Below are 22,786 nucleotides of genomic sequence, written 5' to 3'. Positions count from 1 at the left end.
CAACGTGTGTGTGTTTGAGATGAAGCTGCACAAATATCAAAGATGAGGTGGTGACTTCTGCAAGTGCTTTAAGCCACCTGTCAGCACAGCTTCTCATCTGTCACGCTTTCAACACACAGCCTAATTCTTTGCCTAGAGCACTTGCTTCACCTTTGCATCCAAAGCTTGGAAGTTTCTCCTCTGTATGTCAAGGTATTCTTATGCTGAGGATTGCATACTGTAAATGCCCAGTGAGTGGTTGTTTCTAACCAAGAAGTTCCTTTGAAAAACAAGCAAGAGAACAAACTCCACACAGAGATTTTCATCAGTCAGTTTCAGTTTTAAATTTTAATTCTATAAGGACAACAGGTATTCCTTTAAATTAATCCCTTCCAGATTAAACCAAGCCAAACAGGAAAAGCCTTCCTTCTACTTTTGTCTTTTCCAGACTAATTGTTCTTAAAAGCACCTCCAAGAAATGGGCATCTCTTAAATCATAGACCACATCCTGTAAATGAGAGAAAGTTTTACCTATTCCTCTTTCTGAGATGTTATTGGGAATTTTTATGCCTACCAACCCTGCAAACTCAACACAGCAATGGGCAGGATTCCCTTCTAGGTTACATGCCAACAGAAGTACTAGGTCCATCTGCAGATCTCACGCCAGGAGGTGGTACACAGAGCTGCAAAGGGCAGCTGTAAAGCCACAGATAGCATAGTGACTACCTACAAAGCAGAAATCACTTTGAGATTCCCCAGCAGGTACAGGGCTGACAGGATTGGGACAAAATATTGATAACTGAGCTTCTGACCGGGAAGTCTTCCAGAACCTGGTCTCTCGCTAATGAGTTTTTAATGGCATCACTCTTCAAAGAGTAGAAAATGCTAAACTGCTGCACAACAGTGTAACAGTTGAGTTCTACTATGAAGTGTCTCACAGCAAGCCTTACTAATTCACTCTGCAGGCAAACAAGGTCAGCAACCTACGACAGTCAGAAAGACAACTCAGCTCTGCCTCCTATTCCCTGGCTTTCCTCAAAAGACAGACCTCCTTCAAGCAAAAGGAATGTTTAAGAGCTCCACTTCAGCAAGATTCCTTTGAAGTCTCCAGTTCTCAAACCAGAATATCTCCAGGAAAATATACTTTGTGGTCACCTCTTCTCTAAAAATATGTCGGTACAGAACAGGCAGGGCACCCTGGCAGCTTCTGGTTCCTAGAATTTTATTCTTGGAGACAGATTGTCAATAAATTCTGTACATTAACAGCAGAGCTCTCTCAAATAAGCAAGGACAAGAAGAGGAACACTCTAAACCTGGCTTTGTCGGTCTATTTCATACAAAGACACAAGGTACTTCAATGATAAACTCTTGTGTAACAAGTCAAGTGCTTGTTCAAATAGAGGCAAGAAATGAAATTGTTAAACAGTTGTGATTCAAATGGAAAGCCAATTCCCATGTGTGTGCCAATGCCAAGTGCCCTACTTCAAAATAAACCAAATGGGATTTTCTTCTTTTCCAATCAACATTTGAGATGATAAACCAGGAAAAATTCGACTCAAAGCAAGTGTCAACACAGGGAATGCTGCTGAATTAACTGAAGTTTGAACTCATTCAAATAATTGCAAAGCTCAGCTAAGCTGAACACACAGAGATTTCCTTCTGGGCCTTAGTATTTACCAAGTTTCATCCTGCAATGTTTTCTAATAGCAGTGTATCATGCAGGATACACTATATTAGTCTAATTATTCCAAGACAGCATATACCATTTTGACTTATGAAACAGGCACCTCTGAAACACAGGGGAGTTAACACATACAACAGGTTTACCCAGGGCAAAGATACCCACAAAAATAGAACCTGGATGAAGCCTAAAGATATGAGCAGATATTTGATGTCCTCTTTGTCATTCTTGTCTTTTTAAGTACTTATGAGAATCTGCTGTAATTGGAAATGCCTTTTATGTCCACTGCTACCTCACTGCACAGTTCATCTCATCTTTTCTGTAAGCCCATCTCCCATTTTTATCAGTAACTCTCAAAAGATCTCTTTTCTTTTTTTCCTTTTTCTTTCTCTCCCTCCAATGAACCTGACTCTGGCTACACAGAAACAAGCAAAAGCACTTCTGATTGCATCTTCTGGGTCTGAGCAATGGGAAAGGAGACACTTTCTCTGCATTAACTTTCTTAATTCCATCAGCAGCTGTTTCTCAGGCCAAGGCTGAGCCCTCACCAGCTGCCTGCCTTACACATAGAGTTTTCCTAGGCATTAAGAAGTGGCACATCCCACACTATGGCTCTGGCCTTTCATCTCCAGGGAACAGACACTTTCTTCTGCATCGCTCCAGGTTTTAGACACACATTGGAGGCAGCAGGGAAGCAGGAAATGGTCTGGCAATACTTCAAGAGTAAGTTGGTGCCCTGAATACAAGGGCTACCAGCCTTTCCATGTTTTGTTCCTCCTAGCTCTTGTGCAGACTGTGGGGAAAAATAATGCTGCACTTGCTGATCCTGCACTAACACAGATTACTTCAAAGTAAGGGATGCATGTTATTCCTCTCTCCTGCCTTAGCAGGACACATATAGCCATCCATCAAGGCAACTTGTGCCACCTTGTTGCCATATCATAGCCTGCCTCAATCAAACAAGATCCTGGCAGCAAAGCAGAGGAGCAAAGGTGGCAGGAACATTGTTTTGCTTAAACGGCTAAAATCAGAGTGGATCCAAATAGGAGATTTTGATTCTTAAATGGGGTGTGAAACTAACTATTCAAGGAGAGGTCCATCCAAACGGATGGAAATCTTGGGAGCTGCTGTCCAAGGAAAACTGCACATTCCATCAACATCAGTTGTTTGGGCTCATTTCTCTGAATAACTCAATGGGGAAGTGTAGAGCAGTGACTGGGGAGTGGGGATGGAGTATGGCAGAGTGAGTTCTCTCATCTTTTTCTAGCTGTATCCTGCAAAACACAGCACCTACCTAATCTCTGTCATTGCATTTCTTACCTCTCCCAAACAAGCACAGCTTCATTCAACATTTGAGAATAACTGTAATGCCTGCACGATTTCAGTTCTCTGCTGTGTGCAGATTCACCAGCCACATGAAGGCCTTCTGTCCAGAGCTTGAACAAGACACTGGAGTCAGGGCTGCCCAAGCCCTTCACTCAGAGACTTCCCTCATTTCCTGAGCAGGTGCTGTCCAACATGCAGCTCTGCACAGATGCTTTCAACAGAAAAGAAAGCCAAGGCTATGAGCAGAGCTCAAAGTGAGGATTAGGATTGATATGGAAATGAGCAGCAAGTGGCTAAATCATTTTGCAGCAGGGGAGATTACTATTACTGTTCATTTCCACTCGGCTGTGCCTGTGCTGCATTACTGCTGCTCTGCAAGAGGCAAAGCAGCACAGAGGACGTGCTGTAACAGGGAACGTTGGAGCACGCTGGCAGGGACATGGGGAAGTGCTGGGGAAGCCAGGATGAACTCTGCAATTCCTGCCTGTCCTCCTAACCTGCTTAGTCACAGCAGCAGCAAGGGAGCACGAGGCCCTCCGGCTGTATCCCAACACACACACTGACATGCGTCATGGTTACTGATTGCCCTTAGATCCTTTGAGCCACAACAAGTTGTATTTTTTGCAGCACAGTAACCTGTCTTTTGAAATTCAGTAAATAAACAATCTGGACAATTTTAGCCTGTGATCCCAGGAGAAACTGGAGAGTTGGCACATTCCTTCTGAGAAGACAAACAACTCCTTGAAGCCTTTTTGATACAACTTTGACAGCAGAATTTTACTTCATATCCAGTTTACAGAATGACAGAAATCTTTCAATTACTCAGGTAGGTGTCAATGAAGGTCTGGAAGGACACCTGTCCTTTAATGCTTTTTGTCAATACTTCTGTGTACATTAGATTCACACTGATACTCAGGAGAGCTTATTATCTTGGTCTTTCTTACTGGTTCTTGGTGTCTCTCAGGACAGAGAATAAGAGTGGGAACTTGCCTGCAAAGAAAAGTTAGTCATCAAGTTGAAGTATGGCCCAGACCTGCAGGTTCCCTGGTCAGATACCCTGAAAACATAAGGCTCCATCACAACATGGAGCAGAAGAATTTGAGAGCTCCCACTTCTTTCATGATGCCCTTAGATCATTACCAAGCCAGTGCTCAGTCATCCTCTGGAAAACTGCAAGTTTGTGAACTACACCCACACCTAATGCAATTTGCTTTAGTCAATGGATCAGGCTTGTCTACTGCTTGTAGTCGTACCCTGTAATCAGGCAGCCAGTGAGTACATTTTACATACCACAGGCCTTTCGAACTCCACTGTAGCCATGGGAACTGTGTTTTGCAACAGTTCTCAGGTTTGTTGGTAGAAGTACACCTTACCATGTCACCATGTCACAGTCTACCTGGCATAAGCAAGTTTTTAAATGAGGCATCCCTACAGACCTCAACAGTCTCAGGGAAGCACACTGGGATTTTGTACACTAGTGTTAGACCCCAACCATTTCAGCATAGTAATAGCTGATTTTCAGGTATCCTCCCACACAGCAAGCTTTATCAGTCTCATCAAAACAGAAGACTTATATTTCACTTTCATCATAGAATCATAGAATGGTAGGGGTTGGAAGGGACCTTTACAGAGCATCTAGTCCAACCCCCATGCAGAAGCAGGTCCTCCTAGATCAGGTTGCATAGGAACGTGTCCAGGCAGGTCTTGAAGACCTCCAAGGAAGGAGACTCCACAATCCCTCCCTGGGCAGCCTGTGCCAGGGCTCCCTCACCTCAACAGTAAAATAGTTTTTTCTTACATTTAAATGGAATTTTTTGTGTTCCAGCTTCATCCCATTGTCCCTTGTCCTGTTGCTAGATACTATAGAAAAAAGGGATGTCCCAACCTCCTGACACCCACCATTTAGGTATTTATAAATGTTAATAAGATCTCCCCTCAATCTCCTCTTCTCCAGACTAAACAGCCCCAGTTCCCGCAGCCTTTCCTCGTATGAAACATGTTCCAGTCCCAGTTCATGATGATGATGATGATCATCATCATCATCATCGCTCTTGTTGTTGTTGATATTATTGTATTTTATTTAACTTTAGTTATTACATTGTCATTATTTCAACACACAAAGTCTTACTTTTTTTTTTTCCCAGTTCTCCTGCCCATCCCACTGGGAGGAGGAGGAGCGAGCAAGTGGCTGCGTGGTGCTTAATTGCTGGCTGAGGTTAAACCATGACACATCACCACAGACAATCTCTAAAAATAAAATAATAAATGCCCTGCATGACTGATCCTCATGCCCAGTTTTGAATCTGCAGCACAATGCAGCATGCAACAGTTGCTAAACAAAGCCACATTCTCCTGAAGGATTGTGCTAGCCTCAACACTATTTCTGCTGAGAGATACAATATGGAGAATAACCTTCTGTACATTCAGGTGATGAACAGAGCTCAGACAGAAACCTTGGCTTTCTACCAGGCCTGGCAAAATTCTTGCAAGGGAACTGGAGATCATCCAGGCTGTTGAAAGGCTGCACTCTTAACAGGCATTCACCAGAGTATCTCTACTCCTTCCTCAAAGCAAAAAGCTCAGTTGTCAGAAAATGTTGCCTTCCTGAAGATCAGAACCCCACAGAAAAAGACCTGTTTTCCACATGAAACAAATGCAATTGCTTTTCAAAACAGTTTACCAGTCACAGTCTCAAGAGCCTCTCTCATGAAGGACCCTTGCCTTTGTAGTGAGGTAAGCACAGTGATTCAACAAAGCACATTTTGAAATCATCAACCAACGAAACTTCATCAGAATGACAGAGCCTCCTACAGCACACACTTCACTTGAAAAAGTTTATGAAGATTGAGTGTTTGAACTTGAAAATTCAGCTTTAAAAACTTATGCTGCAATGCTAACTCACCCTTAAGAGTCTTTGATTTCCTTTGTTTTTCCAAGTTCCCAATTCTTGATGCTATTCTAGCGAGTGTACATATTTTACCACTGAAACATTAACTGGTGGCAATTTCTAACATTCTTCCAGGAAACCTGAGAATATTACACACTGCCGAGTCTTCCCAAGGGAGACTTAAAATATTCTGTGACTATATTACTAACACATGAAATAAGCATAAAAAAGTACTCCTCTCTGCAGCAGCTTAGAGAGAAGCTGGAAGAGTGAGCTGTGGGGGGAAAAAACCCAAATGACTGAAGGTTTGCTAATCCAATCCCAAAGAAGTCAGTACAATTTCAAATGGTTGGTGTTTGATGCTCACTAATAATCCCATCACAGCACGAGTGGTAAACAGAAGTGTTCAAAACCTATTCCCAAACATGTGAGTGCTACAGGCAAGGTGAGGAGTTCAACAGTTGAGATGACTGCAGACTATATGAGCAGAATTCAAAGCAGCATGTTTGTGCCAGAGGTAGAATATTTAACTAGTACTATTCAAAGCACTGAAGGTGAGTAGTCAACAACAAAAGACAATGACAATGGTACCATGCTCAAGCCAGGAAACTGACAAAATGTCCTCTCAGTGCCTAAAAGTTTTAAGGAAGATGGAAGCCAGTGCCAGTTGAGGTATCATCCTTTTTATGTACGTCTGCAAGACAGTAAGGTGGTCTATGCCATCTTGGCTATCTACACTGTTTTGGTTTTCTTGACTTTACCTGGGTAACTGCTGAATGAGACACGGCTGGTGCTAGTGGCTGGATCAACTATATTGAAGTTCCAGTGTTTATATATTCTTAGTGTGGCCGCATATGTAAACCAGCTGGAATGGGCAAAAAAGATATTCTCATACCCAGGTAGAACCTGGAAAAAAGAAGCAGAAAGATGAACAATTTCAGACCCTACTATACTCTGTATTTTTTATACTTATTAGAGACTGGGAGAACAACTTGTTTTAAGTAGCTTGATTAATTGCATTGTTCAAGAAGGAGCAGATTCTTGTGCTTTTAACTGCATACTTAACAGTGTATTTCTGAAACCTCTGGAAATAATTCTTGCCCATGCGTTGTTGGCAAATGCAAGTAAAGTCAATTTGAAAAGATAAATATACATATTGATTGTACATCTTTTCAAAGTATTTCCCTGGTTCTAAGATTTGTTGTTATCTCAGAAATCATTTGCTGTAGAGGGAAAATGCTTGAATGAATGTTCTCAACTTGAGGCGGATATTGTTGTTCCAGGATACATGGAGTCTTCATATGCTGACTAGATCCTTGATAATCTTAACTGAAAAATGTAGTTGCCACCATGATGTATCAGACACGTATCTTAAAAGTATTTTTTCTCTCATTTCTCCCATGGAAAAGCCATTCCAAAATATCACTGTAAACACTTAGAAAACATCAGCCACTTGCAGTCATTTCTTCTCAAGCTTGCACTGTCCTTTTGTTTAAGTAATCCTCTTCCCTTCCTCACTACTTATTTGCCCAGTGTATTTGTGGAGATGCACAACACCCACTTTCAGACTTCACTTGGCTACATTAAACAAGTTACCCTCTTCCAGTCTGCTCTTCATGTTAGTTCCCCTTTCCCTAGTAATTCTAGTAGCTTTTCATTGCCAGTCTCTGGAGTTTTGGTTTGATTTGTTTTTTTCCCTGTGAGCAAAACTGGACCCAGAATTCTATGGAAGCACAAATGACAGCTGCATAAAAGCACCTTGATTGGCAGGAGTCTCTTATGTATATGCAGCAAAGAGCAAAGACTCCAGAAACACAGGCTCATGATACTGCAAACCAGAGTCATTGGAAATTAAGCTCTTGATGCTCACCTTGATAAGTGCAGAGCAGTGACCCATATCCCACTGATATTTCCCATGGCCCCCTGACTCCACATTGCATTGTCCACTCCGTGCAGAATATTCAAATAATGCAGGAATGAGGTCCAACAGGTCTCCAACTGCATTCAGAAATTGGACATCAAAGGTGCTCAGTATCTGAGGAAAGGGAGAAAAGAGAGACCACAAAAAGCACTTTCAGACAGAGGAGCATCAAGGCAGCCTCAGCTGTCAGAATTTTTCTTCTGTTCTCAAAGGATGCTCTTATATAGTCTATGAAATAGCAGCTCACACGGTACAGATGCTCAAACTCAGTGTGGCATTAGGCACTCAGTTTTTAGGGTATCTTTAAGGGTCTGGTCCTTGTAGAGGCATTACCAATGCTAACATTTCTGAAGGAGGAAAAGGAGCTGCTAGCAATAACTTAGAAAACTTCTGTGTGCCTTTGCAAACAGCATACTAATCAGTCTGCTGTTACTATTACTCCAGCGTGACAGTAAGATTTTAATTGGCTTTGTTTATCTAGACATCCTTGAAGAGCCTTACCTTAAACACTCTTTTATAAAATCTGCAATTTAAGACATTCCCGGGACTGAAGAGGAAGTAACAAATGAGGGAAGCAAGAGACGTTACCAATACTAATCAAGTAGGGAACTCGCTGGAGAAAGGAAGTCAGTCAAAAGGCACGCAGATATGTGCTTTTGAAAACCTCTTACGGTTGGAGCAAGCCAGAGTTACCTACCCACAGCTCATTGTGCAACATATTCCTCAGAACCTTCTCTTAAATTTGCCTCTTCAAAAGTAAGACTTAACAGCACTCTGACGTCAGCCTTCAAAGACCGTTTGCTAAACCTTTCCTGTTCTTGCTTGCACCATGCCTTCAGTCAAGGCAAGGCTTAAGGAAGTCAGAACATACATCCCTGTAGGACTACGAAGAGTCATTTTAGGATGGGAGATAATCATATAGCAAAGAAACACATTGCTCACAACAGAACTCACTCTTATTAAACCATATAGCTGACCTCTCTACAAACCCCAGTAAAGGGGGAGTAAAGACCTGTCAAAAATAAAAAGGGCCAAATCCATTGACTTTTTACTCAGAAGGCTGAATTCTGTGCTATCCATCTGCTGTTTTGGCAGAGAAAATAACCAACGGGAAAACCAAAAAGAAATGTAAACTCTACTCCATATATCCTGGGGAAAGGAATTAAACCTTCCCACAATGCTTATCAAGACAAGTGAGAGAAATAAGCCATTCTCACAACTCAAATCACGCGTTGCAGAAGGCCCTAACAGCAGCTATAGATTGAGGAAGAAATCCAAACTTTCATAAGTTACACTGCTTTAATTCATTACGATTTTGCTGTAAGGACCCAAGTAGAGAGCAGCTGAGGCCACAACTGAAAAACATCCATAGATGTATCTTTGCATAGGTTTAAGCACCTCAGCGATACAAATCAATTACAAACCAGTCTCAGACTGCTCTCTTGATAGAACTCATATAGAGACACTGTGCTTCAGCACAGTTTTTCCCCATCCAGCTGCACTTAAAAGGTCTGCAAGCCCAGCACATGATGAAAAGCAGCTGTTTTCCAACATCCAATTTACACAGGCATCACTGTGCAGTACCACCAGGAGGGAGGCAAATGGGATTGCAGCTGAGAACGCTCTGCGAGGTGCCAAGCAAGGAAGCTACCAGCACTAACCACACAGAAAGGTGGCCAGAGAGCAGGAAGAAACACCCACTCAAAGAAGCAAAGGTTATGTAAATTCCTAGGGCTCCACTGGGTGAGATTAGATTCTCAGTTCCCAAAGCCAGCCAAAATATCAGAGAAGTAAAAGAGGAACTAGGCTGTTAAGTACCCACTAGGGTTCCGGTTTCACTCTCCTTTTGAGGAGCAAGCAAATTTTGTTCCAGTTTATTTCCAATAATTCATTGCTCTGTTTGGATAAATCTGCTTTTGCGTTTAAGACTGTCTGATGCTCACTGCTATCACACCAGCACAGTGCCCAGAGCTTCTCTGGGGTCTCAGTAAAACAATGTATTCAAACAGAAGACTTTTGCATCTGTAACGCAGGCCAAATCTGGGAAAATCAGGAGAAGCTTGAGGCATCTGCCATAAGGCTGAGAGCCCCAGTTTGGGAATAATTACAGTTGGTTTCCAGGATACATGGAAAAATCTTCTCTATGAGGAGTTAATAAGGGTCCATTAGAAAGAAATGAACAAAAACCAGTGTGCATCATAACAAGTGCCTAATATGGGGCATATTACAATTGTTTGTAATCATGTTCTCCCATCTCACACTGAAGTGTCAGGAAAATTCCTTGCATGTGCAGTTTACATCCTGAAGAAGTCGGAGTGAATGAGCTAAACTGACAAGCAAAGAGGTGTTATAGCCATGACAAGAGGAAAAAACCCTTTTTCTAGAATGTGTGGCTCCTCTAGGGTACCATCCTGAAGAGCAAAAAAATATGAAGTTGAATTGAGCTTGAATTACATCAGCTGTAACGAGAAATAAACTTAGAAAGGGTAGTAGCTATGAGAGAACCAGCCTTAAAGCTTGTCTGTTTCAATGGCTTTTGTAGACAAGTTACTCTGTAACAATTGTTTTCCAGTAGCTACTTCATGCCTGAGCATTCTCAACACAAAATAAGGAAGTACAAATAGAGAGCTGTCCTAGGATCATTGCAGTATTTAAAACTCTGACACCTCCTTGTTCAAGAGTAATTCCCCTGTGTAGACAAGCCCAAGATTAATCACAGCGTTGGGTAGAGCATTAGGCAGATGAAAAGGCTTAATGTTCTTTGAGTGCCCCTCCTTCGGAAATTGTCTTTGACAAAAGGGTTGGGTTTGTTTACTGGATATAAAATGTTGCTAAACCAGATGGAATAATGTCACACTTTAACAGGAAAATGTATTCAGATTTTGACAACATTCTATGACGCTTGTAAACATCAAATTCAAAATACAGAAGTGTGCGATGTTCGTTGCCTTCACGCAAGGTCTTAATGGAAGTACCTACCTAAAAGAGCCCTGCAGGAAACCAGACTCCATGCAGTTTTTAAAAAGATTAGAACTGTAGATTACAAAACATTTGCTTCACACATATAGGAATATAAAAAATATGTACTAGTACTACTATCAAACGGTTCAAGTCCAAACCAAATTTTCTTTCTGTGGTTACTCAGGTTTCTGTGGCAGACAATGGTTCCACAACACTCAAGTGAAGTAGACCTGAAGTTTAGGGGAGAAATGAATCACAGAATCATCGAATGGTAGGGGTTGGAAGGGACCTTTAGAGATCACCTAGTCCAAACCCCATGCAGAAGCAGGTTCACCTAGATCAGGTCGCATAGGAACATGTCCAGGTGGGTCTTGAAGACCTCCAAGGAAGGAGACTCCACAACCCCTCTGGGCAGCCTGTGCCAGGGCTACCTCACCTCAACAGTAAAATAGTTTTTTCTCATGTTTACATGGAACTTTTTGCGTTCCAGCTTCATCCCATTACCCTTTGTCCTGTTGCTAGCTACTATAGAAAAAAGGGATGTCCCAACCCCCTGGTACCCACCCTTTAGATATTTGTAAATATTAATAAGATCCCCCCTCAGTCTCCTCTTCTCCAGACTAAACAGCCCCAGTTCCCACAGCCTTTCCTCATATGAAAGAAATGAAGATGGAATGGATGAAATAAATGAAAGATGAAATACTTCAGAGTGACCTGTGTGCACATAATCCAACTCTCATTTAAGGACCATGTGGATATGGAACAGCTTCGAACTACCATGGACTGTACAGAACAAAGGAAAGCCAGCTCTTTTCACTTGTTTTCCTCAAATAAGTGTACATCAACTAGTCCACCGAGTTTGCAAGTTTGAAAAGATGTGTGTAGTGCTGATACATAAAATGTGTAAAATTAAAACCAGATCAGCTATTCAAACAGCTTGTTCCCATTCTCCTGAAAAGAAAACAATTTTATCGAACTATGCTGAAATCCATCTTCCTTTTCTCTGTCTCTTTGAGATCTTTTGGCCCATCCTTGTCAACCAACCAAGTTCTCAGTGCTCAGGAGAGCACTTTGTCCATGTATGAGCATTCAGGGAGGGAAGCCGGGAGGGAAATGTAAGAACTTTGAAATCCATCTCCTCCCTCTCATCTTTGAGACGTTAAGTAAAAAAGCTTCCCAGCCTTTCCGCTCTGCAGCATGTATTCTTTCTTAAAGCTTCGCGCAGGCTTGGGGTGAGGGGGAGGGGGCATATTGCTCTCTGCACATAAAGTAATCAGTTGAATTTAGAAGTATTTTCTAAAGTATATTGAATTCAGAGTTTTTCCAAATAGCAGGCAACAAAATCCAGCCTCTCGTATGTTGTTTTTCAGTGATTAGGTTTGGGTTTATTGGCAAGGGAGGGGAGTAATAAAAAGAAGACAAACCCACCACAACCCACACATAAGATACTCTCAGTATTTCAAATGTTCATTACTACCATGAATCCAAACTATGTCACTACTAGAGATTAAAACAAACTTGCTCCCAATTACAGTTAACGAAGACAATACACTTATAGAAACAACTCTTAGTGAGATAGAAGTAGTATTTACCACAGAAGAGAGGTAAGAAGAGACTCTCAAAGCACTAAATAAAACATACAATGAGATTTCCCTTTAAAAACACGCAGAATTTGTTGTGAGGTCTTTCAGTAGCAAGTTTCTTTAGTTTAAGGTGAGACAGGAGTAATGGAAACAGTAAATACTTTTTACTGAAGTTGTTGCCCAAAGAAAGATCAAAACAACATTGGATTAATTGAACTAAAGTACAAGACTTAGAAATAAGAACAAAAATCTATTAGGTGAATTTATTTGCCAAACATGCTGCTTACTAACAATCTAAGAGATTAAATAAAAGAACCTTTAAACATTCTTATAAACTGTACTGCAAGAGCAAAGTTGAAAACGGCCTTTTTGGAGGGCAGATATTCTTCAGTCACAAGGAATAAGAAAAATACTGTTGGTCTTCTAATTTTGTTTGGCTTGTTTGTTAGTTTAGTTATTTAAGTACCAACAGTTCACAGAAATTGAGCTGATTCTCAGATAAGTGGATGTGTCAAAGCTACTAGTCCGTAACATTGCATCTGCACCTGTTTTAATTGTCTGTGTAAGCTCACAGCAACAATCTTTAAGCTCCTCTTTTCCTGAAGGGGATCTTAACAGCAGTAAATATGTATGCACATAGTACTGCTGTAGCCTAATCTCACAAAAAATATTTGAAAAGGAGCATGGTATCCATCAAAGTGAACTGCATGTACCTTTGCAGAGCCGTCAGGTATCATGTTGATGCCAAGGAAGTCCAAATACATAGGGGGAAAAGCAGCTGTCCAAACTGTACTAAAAGGTGACAGGCTGATGTTAACTTACTGGCTGTGGCCAGCAGAGGAACATACAGCACCATCTCAAGTGATAGACACATACATGGAGAAAATTCCTGCTTTTAATAAAAACACAGAGATCCCAACATAGATGGTAATGCCAAAAGGTAAAACTGTGAATGGCACAGGAAGGATGCGAAATAAATACCATCATCTGCTCCAGGCACCTTTGGGAAAAAAACCCAACTATATATACCCACTGCATTTAATTCAAACATAGATGACACATATTTCAGACTGAATCCTATATGTGAACTTGCACTAAATATCTTGAAAAGAAGATTAAGAATTACTTGGTCACTTCAGAGGTTGGTGTTTTTTAGTATCAAACACACAGTTAAATAAACAAGTGTTATGGAATATATGTTGCAGGTAGGACATGCCTAATGTAAAGAAATAGTTCAGGCATCAACTAGCACTTTCTCCTCTCCCATCTGAATCTAAAGGATTCTGAAGCGGCCAAAAAACAAAATTATGAGCTTTGCAGGGCTTTTCAGACACAGGTGTTATGAAAGGGAACCATCAGGATGGATCTTTCCATTACTGCAGTCTTGTCTTTCAGTTTGAGCCAATTCCCCACTCACGAAAACCCCAAATTCTACACAAGAAAGTGATGTGCATTTTACTAAATCCCAAATGTTTATTGTTTAGCACTTCCAAGTTCTCTAAATTCTTGATATGGTTAAACCAAAACAAAAGGGATCAACTACAATTACCCAAATCCTCCCTCTCACATTGAGAAGCCTAATAGAAATTAGATTTAAGGACAGCATTGTAATTACAATGAGCCAAAGGAGCTCTGCTATTGCACACAAGCTGATGATCTGGAACACAGTTCCAACTGAATTTGAAAAAGCAGGAAACCAAAAAAAAAAACCCACACAATAAAAAAAAAAAGCACACCCTATTTGGCTAGCCAAAGCACTGACCACATATTTGGTAATGGGAGACTTAAGAAAAGGAGAAGACATTTAGCAACATAAAACATACTCCAAAATAGAGGCTTTGAAGATTTGAAATGAGAACAAAAGCTTAAATACACTCCCTACATGTTGATTCACGCTGTTGCAGCTACTTTTTATAGCTAGAGGGTCATTTGCTCAATAACAATTGTAAAGTAACAGGAGCAAGCTCTTCAGAAATATCTGTGCTTCCAACAGTCACAACGTGGATACAAAAGCCACCCCAATCTAATCAGCACGTGAGCAACCAGGGATTCAAATCCAGTGCAAAGGTTTTGTGGTGACATGATCCAAGTGCTCAGTCACATAGTCCACATTGAACACAGCCACTGAAGTTTCTGCAAAATGGCACGCAGAATTAGTGCTTGCCACTAATTGCCCTTCTTTTTTCCTTTTTCTTAAATATCAGATTCCCTTCTCCCATCTTTGTCCTCTGACATCCCATCCCCAGCTACTGAAAAAGAGATGCAGTAATCTTACTCTTTGTTTGTGTAGTTTAGCCCACTCGAGGGCTCCCATGTACAGACCATCCAACTGTGCAATAATATAGCCAGCATGCCTCCAAAAGGGGTCATCCTTATTATTTCTGATTTGTTGTCTTGTCCATTGATCTTGTTTCCTGTAGAGGAACAAACAGGTTGGGGTTTTCTTGTTTCTGTTTTTGAGTATAATTGCTAATGTAGGGAAGGGACAGATGTATTATGATCCAGATGATCCAACCTTCCTATTATTTTGAGGTAAATCATGCTTTGGAAATCCTGCAGACATATATGTTATATCCTGTGGGTGTAAATGTTCAGATCCATGCAAGATGCCCTACTGTGCCCTAGTGTGCCTCTGCCAGACTTTAGCATCAAAGAATAAGGTGTGCTCCACCTCTGTGGGGGACTCTGCTACATCAGATCTAATACCCCCCTACGCTCAGTAAAGGGAAACAAGCATTTGATAGGTCAGATGAACCATTGTCCTTTAGACGTCCATTTGAGGATAAAATAGACTGACCTTTGAAGAGCCTATTTCTCTCCTCTACCTACAAGTGCAATGAAGGCATGCTACTGTTGGTGCTCAAACACTGCCTAAGAACCATTGCTATCCTCCTCTGAGGAAAAGGTGAGAGGCCAAACACAACCATCCCATGTGCCAAATACAATCAAGAGGTTACTAGGCAAGTAACTCAGGTCTAGAGCATAAGGCAACACAAGGTGAACAAACCCTAGGGTAAGAGCAGCCAACTTCATAAGGATCTCCCAGAGTTCCCTCCTTTGCTGTATGCAAAAGGCCACAGAAGAACCATGGTGGTTAGAGTAAGTCTGGACCAGATTCTGGCCTCTTCCATCTTCCTGTATCTATCCATCCAGCATCACATTCAGCAGAGTAAAGAAAAAAATACAGAAAAATAACAGAGAATGAACCTGGCAAGGAAGCAAACTCTTCCAGCAGTCTATGGGTGACAAAATCAGACAGATTTAGTTTTCTGGACGTAACAAGATGCAAGAAGTATGTCAGAGGAAATACAAGGATACGGTCAGACCGTTCAGGGCTAAAAACTGTCAGGACAATGTAGCAGCCCATATTGTAAAACTGCTATTAAATAAGGCAGCCATGCAGGAGTCCAGGACATATGCAACAGAAAAATTATTTTCTCACAAGGAGGACAGCAATGCTGAAGAATGACAGTAAGCGAGCACTAAGATTTTTTTTCCCTTCTTGGTTAAGCTAAAACAAATCAACATTATATATGGGTACCAATAACAGAATTAGTCAGCTATATAACCCCTTAGCAGAAAGTACAAGACAAGGGAAAAAGAAAAAATAGTGCCTAGACACGACCAAAGTTTCACAGAAGTACCTGTAGTGGAAGAAAACATAAGTCTAAGGAAATATAAATAAGTAGTAATCACAGTTGAGTACCAGCCTGGTTCTTCTCCCACTTGCAGTTTGCCACCAGTGTAGCTGCATTATTTGAGCAGAGTTACTTTTGATTTGCACAGCTGAAGAGAAAAGGGAATCAGGACTTTTGTGATTTGAACTTACGTCAGTGGTAGAGTATACAAAATGCTAAGCTAACAGAAGAAGGAAAGGATACACAAATCTGAAAAAGATTAAGGTGCCATGAGACCACGCTGTTCAGTGTAACATTCAAAATACCAGCTTTTGGTAACAGGATTTTGATGAGAACGACATTCAGAATTCATTGGCATTATCCTCAATCCTTTGTAGCAATCACTGTAAGCATTTCCTTGAAAGCATCAGAATGAGAGAAGGGTATATGCCCTTCTCCATGTATGTTTAGAATTATGTTTTTTCACACTAATGGTATTCAATCAGAAGGAAAGGAAGCACACATTTTCTTCAGCCCACAAGGAAGAGAATAAAATACCCTTGAAAATTCTGTCCCCATCCAACCCCAAGTCTTGAATAAATAATTTTCTAACAATAAAATACATACGCCATGAAATTCTGAACTCCACTTCGAACAGCAGGATTCTTAATTAACTGTGGGTACATGTTTGCAGCATGGTCATACATGTGCCTGAAAAAACAAGAGAAGTAGAAGGGGTTTTTTTGCATCTTCCTTTTGCTTTACCACCCATTGGTCAACAAGCATTGAAAGACAAGCACCACAGTCCACAAAGTAAGCTTCTCCTAGTCAGAGAAACTACTTCATATCTTTAATGCTTGACAAACAGCAAAGTTAACACAAATGGATTGCTGAAATTTAACTACAAATAAATTACCTTGCTAACATCTGATCAAACTGCTGTACAATGTAAAGAGATGCAAGAACGAGCCTGAATTACTTCCTGCCAAAACTTCACGTTCAGGGAGTATTTGTAGGCCAGAAGCATCTTGAAAGCCTTAGCACATTAATTTAAATCATAGCAAAAATAGTTTACTGGAGACCTATTCTATTTGGAACCAAGAAGTGGTTCTCCTCAAAGAAGTGAGGAAACCACAACTTGCTGACTGAGTCGAGAGAGAGAATTTCAGCCTGAAATCTAGCAAGATTTACTTACCATTAACCATGTTCCATCCTTACCAATTAAGCTAAAACTGTTTTAAAGCAAGTATATGTTGATCTTAAGTGTTCTCATAGAAATTCCCACTTATGCCAGGCCTGAACAGATTTAGCTTTTTGAAGGCTAAAACGATTGTGATTTTTCTGTTGTTGTTGTTTAACTCAGTTAGCTGTTTCATCCCCATTAACCAAAAGCAACAAAAGTTGTGGGGATTTTTTTTCTTCTGCTTGGTTGATTGGCTGGTCTTTGTTTGTTTTCTTAAAAGGGAAGCACTTGATATTTGAAGATGATATCAACTGCCAAAAATTTCTCAAGAGCCCACTTGCCCAAGTTAAAATCATCCTTCCATTTTAGGTCAAGCATCATCATCTGATTCAAGCCAAAACAGAACTTTTGGATTTTCTCATTCTGCCAGTTTTTTCTCCTAGCAACATTTCAGAATTTGGGTTAAACTTAATCTTTTTTTCCAGATACTAAATAAAAAAGAAATACATTTAAAAGGAAGAGAGGAGGGGAACATTTAGTTACAGTTGGAAATCAACAGAAAATTATTTTGCTGAGGTCTGGAGTTAGGAGAACTACATCAGTCATCAGTAAAATTAGCTCCTATCAAGTGCTGAGAATAAGAAAACAGAACCGAGAAATAAATATCAGAACTCAAGGAAAGCACAAGCTAGCAAGACAGAATTTCCTGTATTAAAACTCATGAGGGCAACTTCCTCAGAGGGATACAGATAAGAGCTGTTCCCATTTTCCCTCAGAGCATAATTTGAGAATATAGCCAGAGATGACTGAATGGTTTGCTGATAATTAGAGAATCATGCATTTACCTTCTCCCCTCTCTTTCTGTCCCCTGCCCCATTCACAGTTGTACCTGATTGCATTTACCCTGCTGCCTTGTCTCAGATCTGGTACCATTCCAACTATCAAATATAATTGTCAGCATTCATTCAGGTAAAACACTAACCCATCAAAAAAGGGAATATATTTTGTTGTAGTTTGTTATGTAGGCAGATAAGCAACAGAGGTGGGGCAACTGGTAAACAGTTCTACCTTAGTTATTGCATTTTCTACCACAGACCTATATAGTTGGACCTACCTAAGACAAATTCTTCCCCAGTAACGTGAGATAAGACAGTCACAGCATGTTTGGGGTTTTTTTGGGGGGTTTGGTTCTGTTATGCCGGTCTTATTCTCTCTCTTTTTTTTTTTTTTACTGTGTTAGTAAATGAACTGATGCACGACGGTCTGGTCAGTGCCTGGGCAGACACAAGTTGGGGGTTTGGGAGGAAGGTGCTGGGGCAAGAGAGGGGAGCATTCAGCAGCCTCACACCATTACACTTTTTGTGAAAATGCTGGTAGAGCATTAATGTTAGTTCTAGACTACACGCCAAAATCATAACTTCCTCCTTGAAGAGGGCAAGAAAATTGAAGAGATAGATTAATATTCTCCATCCCTGTAGTCACAGAGAATTTGGCAAATAAAAACCTGAAGTAATTTTAGGAAGGAAATTATAGTGCAAGATACTCCAAACTACAAGTCAGAGTTCTCATGGCACTAGAGAAGAGGTACAAATGGCACGAGACAGTCCACGTGGAAGATGGTCTTTTAGGGATGAGAACAAGATGAAAAGGATAAAAGAACCAGGATACTACTCTGATCACTGACCAGGACAGATGATCAGGCTTCTAGGTTCAACCATCAGCTCTACTCTCATTTGGCACTCAAAGGTTATGCAACACAAGGCAGTATCTTTAAGCTGTGATGACTGATGTAGAGATTGGGTTAGTTCAGAATCAGGGGACTGAAAACAGCTTCTTTAAGGGCCTTCCCTCTTGTGTATGCCAACAGAGAACATACAGTTCTTGGAATTGATTTCTGTTGTCTAAATGCCCAAGATTATTGAGAATTTTTCCCTTAGTTGCCCTGGGGTTTTTCATGGCTTGTTTTTTGTTTGGTTTTTTTTTTTCTTCTTTAACAAAGCTTCTGTGTGCATGGCTTACGTGTTTTGTAAGGCTATTATCCTCTGAAGCAAATTGGATCATTATAGTAAGGTAAGGCTTTACAGCTGTATCTAAGACCAAACACACGGCAATTACAAAGCTGGGACGAGAATTCAAAGTCTACAAACAGCAAAGCAGAGCCCTACTTCTTCAAATTACAGAGGAAGATGACAGGACTCAGGTCAGCTGAGGCTATATCAGAAAAAAAAAAAAAGAGCACAATTACTGTTGCCTCGAATTTAAATACTGCTCTTAGGCACCTGGCACGTCACAGCTGGAACTGATTAAAAGTATGTGCTTAATGTCACAGATTTGGACTTGCTCTGCCATTCCCCAAGTAAAATGAGGCCTCATTAACAGTTCTGTTTGGAATGGGGGAAGGGAACTGATGCCCAAGAAAACCAGAACAAACATTTTTGGCAGGATGATAGGACTGGACCTTACAGAGAGATGAAAGACTGGCGATAAAAACAAATGGCTGATCTCCAGCCACTGTAGATGCTAGAATTAGATTTATTCCACCCCTGACTACGTGTTTTCAAAATAGAAAGCTACAGTGCAGAATCAGGTGCTGACACTAGAAAGATGAATCATGCTCTCAAAAAGGTGTGTGTTTCTATCCTCACTGGTAAATAGATCTAATTCAGTTATTGCTTTTTCTATCACAGACCTATATGGCTAGAGCTGAGGTTAATTCTTTCTCAGTAACCTGAGACAGGACAGTCCCAGCATGTTTGGGGTTTTTGGTTTGTTTTAAATCGGGTCATCTTACATTCTGCTTAAGCTCTTTCTTTCTAAGGACAAAGTGTACACTTTTAGGAGATATATGTTGTCACTCTTTTGCTTACATCATGAGGCCTAGCTGTATCTAGAAACCCTCCTTCATGCCCTAGGATGTAATGCAAGAACTAAGCTAGCCAAGAATTCCTGGAGATCTCCAAATTGCAGGCACTGTCAAGCTGGAGCTCCTTCTCACCAGACAGCTTCTGCAGGAACCTGTACTTCAACTTGGTATCAGGCTTGCAATGTATCCTTCCCAGTAATGCATCATAACAGAGCTCTTCCTGGTAGAATTTCAGTGTTTCTGCAGAGCTGCTTTGCAGTTTCTACTTCATGGAACCATTGCCAAAAACAGATGGCTGGAGATGTTGGAGTTGTTCAGGCCACAGGTAGCAATGCGTTAGGGGGCACTTCATTTGCCAAGCATACTCAACATATTCACACTGGGAGGCTGTGCCAGAGCCACCCAAGGTGGTGCTTGCACAGGCAAGTGGCACCAGCATCATCACTCTGGTTGCTAAGTGGCTGTTGATACAAATAAAGCCTTCAACACAGCCAAAACACAAAGCTACAATCTCCCTTGTTGCTACCAAATTTCTAAAATGGAAGGTTGAACTGTGTGCAACTACTGTGAGCACTGATGTCTGTAAAAGCAGAATGAGGCTGCTGTTGTGGTTTAATCCCAGGCAGCAACTAAGCACTACCCAGTCATTCACTCACTCCCCCTGCCCCCACTCAGTGGAAGAAGAAAACTCGTGGCTTGAGATAAGGACATTTTAGTTAGTAAAATTAATATAACAATAATAATAGTAATAATATTAATAGTAATAATGAAAAGGAATATAACAAAAATGAGAGACATAAAACCCAGAGGAAAAAAGCCCAAAAGAAGCAATGCCCAATGCAGTTGCTCTCCACTGGCTGACCGATGTTCAAGCAGTGATCTGTCTCTGCCTGCCACTGCCTCCAGACTATATACCAAGCACAACATTTTGTGGTATGGAACAACCCTCTGGCTAGTTTGGGTCAGCTGTTCTGGCCATGCTTCCTCCCAGCTACTTGTGTACCTCCAGCCTCCTCACTGGCAGGGCAGAAAAGCCCTTGGTGCTGAGCAAGAACTGCTCAGCAATAACTAAAACATTTCTGTATTATTAACACTTTCCAGCACAAACCTGAAACACAGTCCTGTAACAGCTACCAGGAAGAAAACTAACTCTATCCCAGCCAAAACCAGGACAAACATTTAGAGACATCTTCTCATAGAAGAAGTCACAATAGTGCTAGAGAGCTTCCCTGATGGCAGGCAGAATGGGCCAAGCAGTCTGATGGGAACAGTTACAGATTGGGAAAGACTGTTGTCGAGTTTTACTTCAGAAGACTTGTGTAACTGTTCCCAAGAAAGAATATCTGTCTACATGTTAAACAGGATTGTGTGAATATTTAGACAAGATAAAGAAGGAGAAATGCTCTGAGAACAATTTTAACATTTGCAAACTTGGTGAGTTCTTACTACTCATGAGGTTTGGGAAACTGTAAACAGATTGTGTAAGAGGATTCATTAGTTGCAATCTGCAGAATAAAAAAAAAACACCAAGGTCATTCAGCTAAAACCTGAAGTAGCAGGTTCTCAGTCTTCTCAAGGGTCAGGGAAGTACATCACTGTTTCACCTCTGCTCCTTAGCTAGAACATTTTCAGTACATATTCTCCACTTCAAAGAGAAGCCCTCTTTATCCAAAATAGCTTTACAAGATCTGACAGAAAAAGTTTATATTCATAACTCAAGAAGAGTGTGGCCAGCAGGTCAGGGGAGGTTCTTCTCCCCCTCTACTCTTCTCTGGTGAGGCCTCATCTGGAGTACTGTGTCCAGTTCTGCGCTCCCCAGCTCAAGAGGGACAGAGAACTTCTGGAGAGAGTCCAGCACAGGGCCACCAAGATGATCAGGGGACTGGAACATCTTTCATACGAGGAAAGGCTGCAGTACCTGGGGCCATTTAGTCTAGAAAATAGGAGACTGAGGGGGGATCTTATTAATATTTACAAATATCTAAATGGTGGGTGTCAGGAGGTTGGGACATCCCTTTTTTCTATGGTATCTAGCAACAGGACAAGGGGCAATGGGATGAAGCTAGAACACAAAAAGTTCCATTTAAATATAAGAAAACACTCTTTCACTGTTGAGGTGAGGGAGCCCTGGCACAGGCTGCCCAGGGAGGGTGTGGAGTCTCCTTCCTTGGAGGTCTTCAAGACCCACCTGGACATGTTCCTATGCGACCTGATCTAGGTGGACCTGCTTCTGCAGGGGAGTTGGACTGGATGATCTCTAAAGGTCCCTTCTAACCCCTACCAGTCTGTGATTCTATGAACTCATAGTGAGAAATATGCTTCCACTGCAGGTACAGATGGACAATAGAGCAAAGAGATAACCAAAACCCAAATTCAGATAGTATGTGCAGTATCTGATAGTCTTTTAATAATGGTAAGCATTTTCAAGTTTTACACTGTCAGAGGATTCCTCAGTGGACTTCTTCAAAAAGAAAGAAAAAAATCCACACAAAACCCACCAACCTCAGTAAGCACCTAACCTAGAGAAGACAAAAGCTTTGAGTAGAATAACTTGTGAGTACTTTCACTTCTCTGAACATCCATGGAAAAAACAAAGGGGAAAAAATTCCCTCTTGTAAACTTAAGCACAGACTAAGACATCAAAATCCCTACACTTTCACATTCAAATCATGCTTACAAGAATGGGCATATACTGAAGACTGCTTAAAAGACATCCAGGAAGACTTAGTCTACTGTGGAGGCAGAAGGGGGATAGAGTGTAGGTTGTTGCTACTAGAACATTACC

The 22,786-nt window shown here is 41.1% G+C and overlaps 1 protein-coding gene across 1 annotated transcript in view; it reads right to left on the bottom strand.

The window, feature by feature from the left end:
• Positions 1-22,786, bottom strand: part of PLBD1 (phospholipase B domain containing 1) — a 39,723-nt gene that overhangs the window by 6,468 nt on the left and 10,469 nt on the right. The window contains exons 3-6 of the mRNA XM_062014097.1: positions 16,583-16,666; positions 14,614-14,752; positions 7,744-7,908; positions 6,635-6,779 (exon numbers count right to left, since the gene is read on the bottom strand). Of these exons, the coding sequence (XP_061870081.1) occupies positions 6,635-6,779; positions 7,744-7,908; positions 14,614-14,752; positions 16,583-16,666 (533 nt within the window). The remainder of the gene's footprint in view (positions 1-6,634; positions 6,780-7,743; positions 7,909-14,613; positions 14,753-16,582; positions 16,667-22,786) is intronic.

Source organism: Colius striatus, chromosome 1, assembly GCF_028858725.1.
Source record: "Colius striatus isolate bColStr4 chromosome 1, bColStr4.1.hap1, whole genome shotgun sequence".
NCBI classification, from domain to species: domain Eukaryota; kingdom Metazoa; phylum Chordata; class Aves; order Coliiformes; family Coliidae; genus Colius; species Colius striatus.
This window is presented reverse-complemented; position numbering and strand designations above follow the sequence as displayed.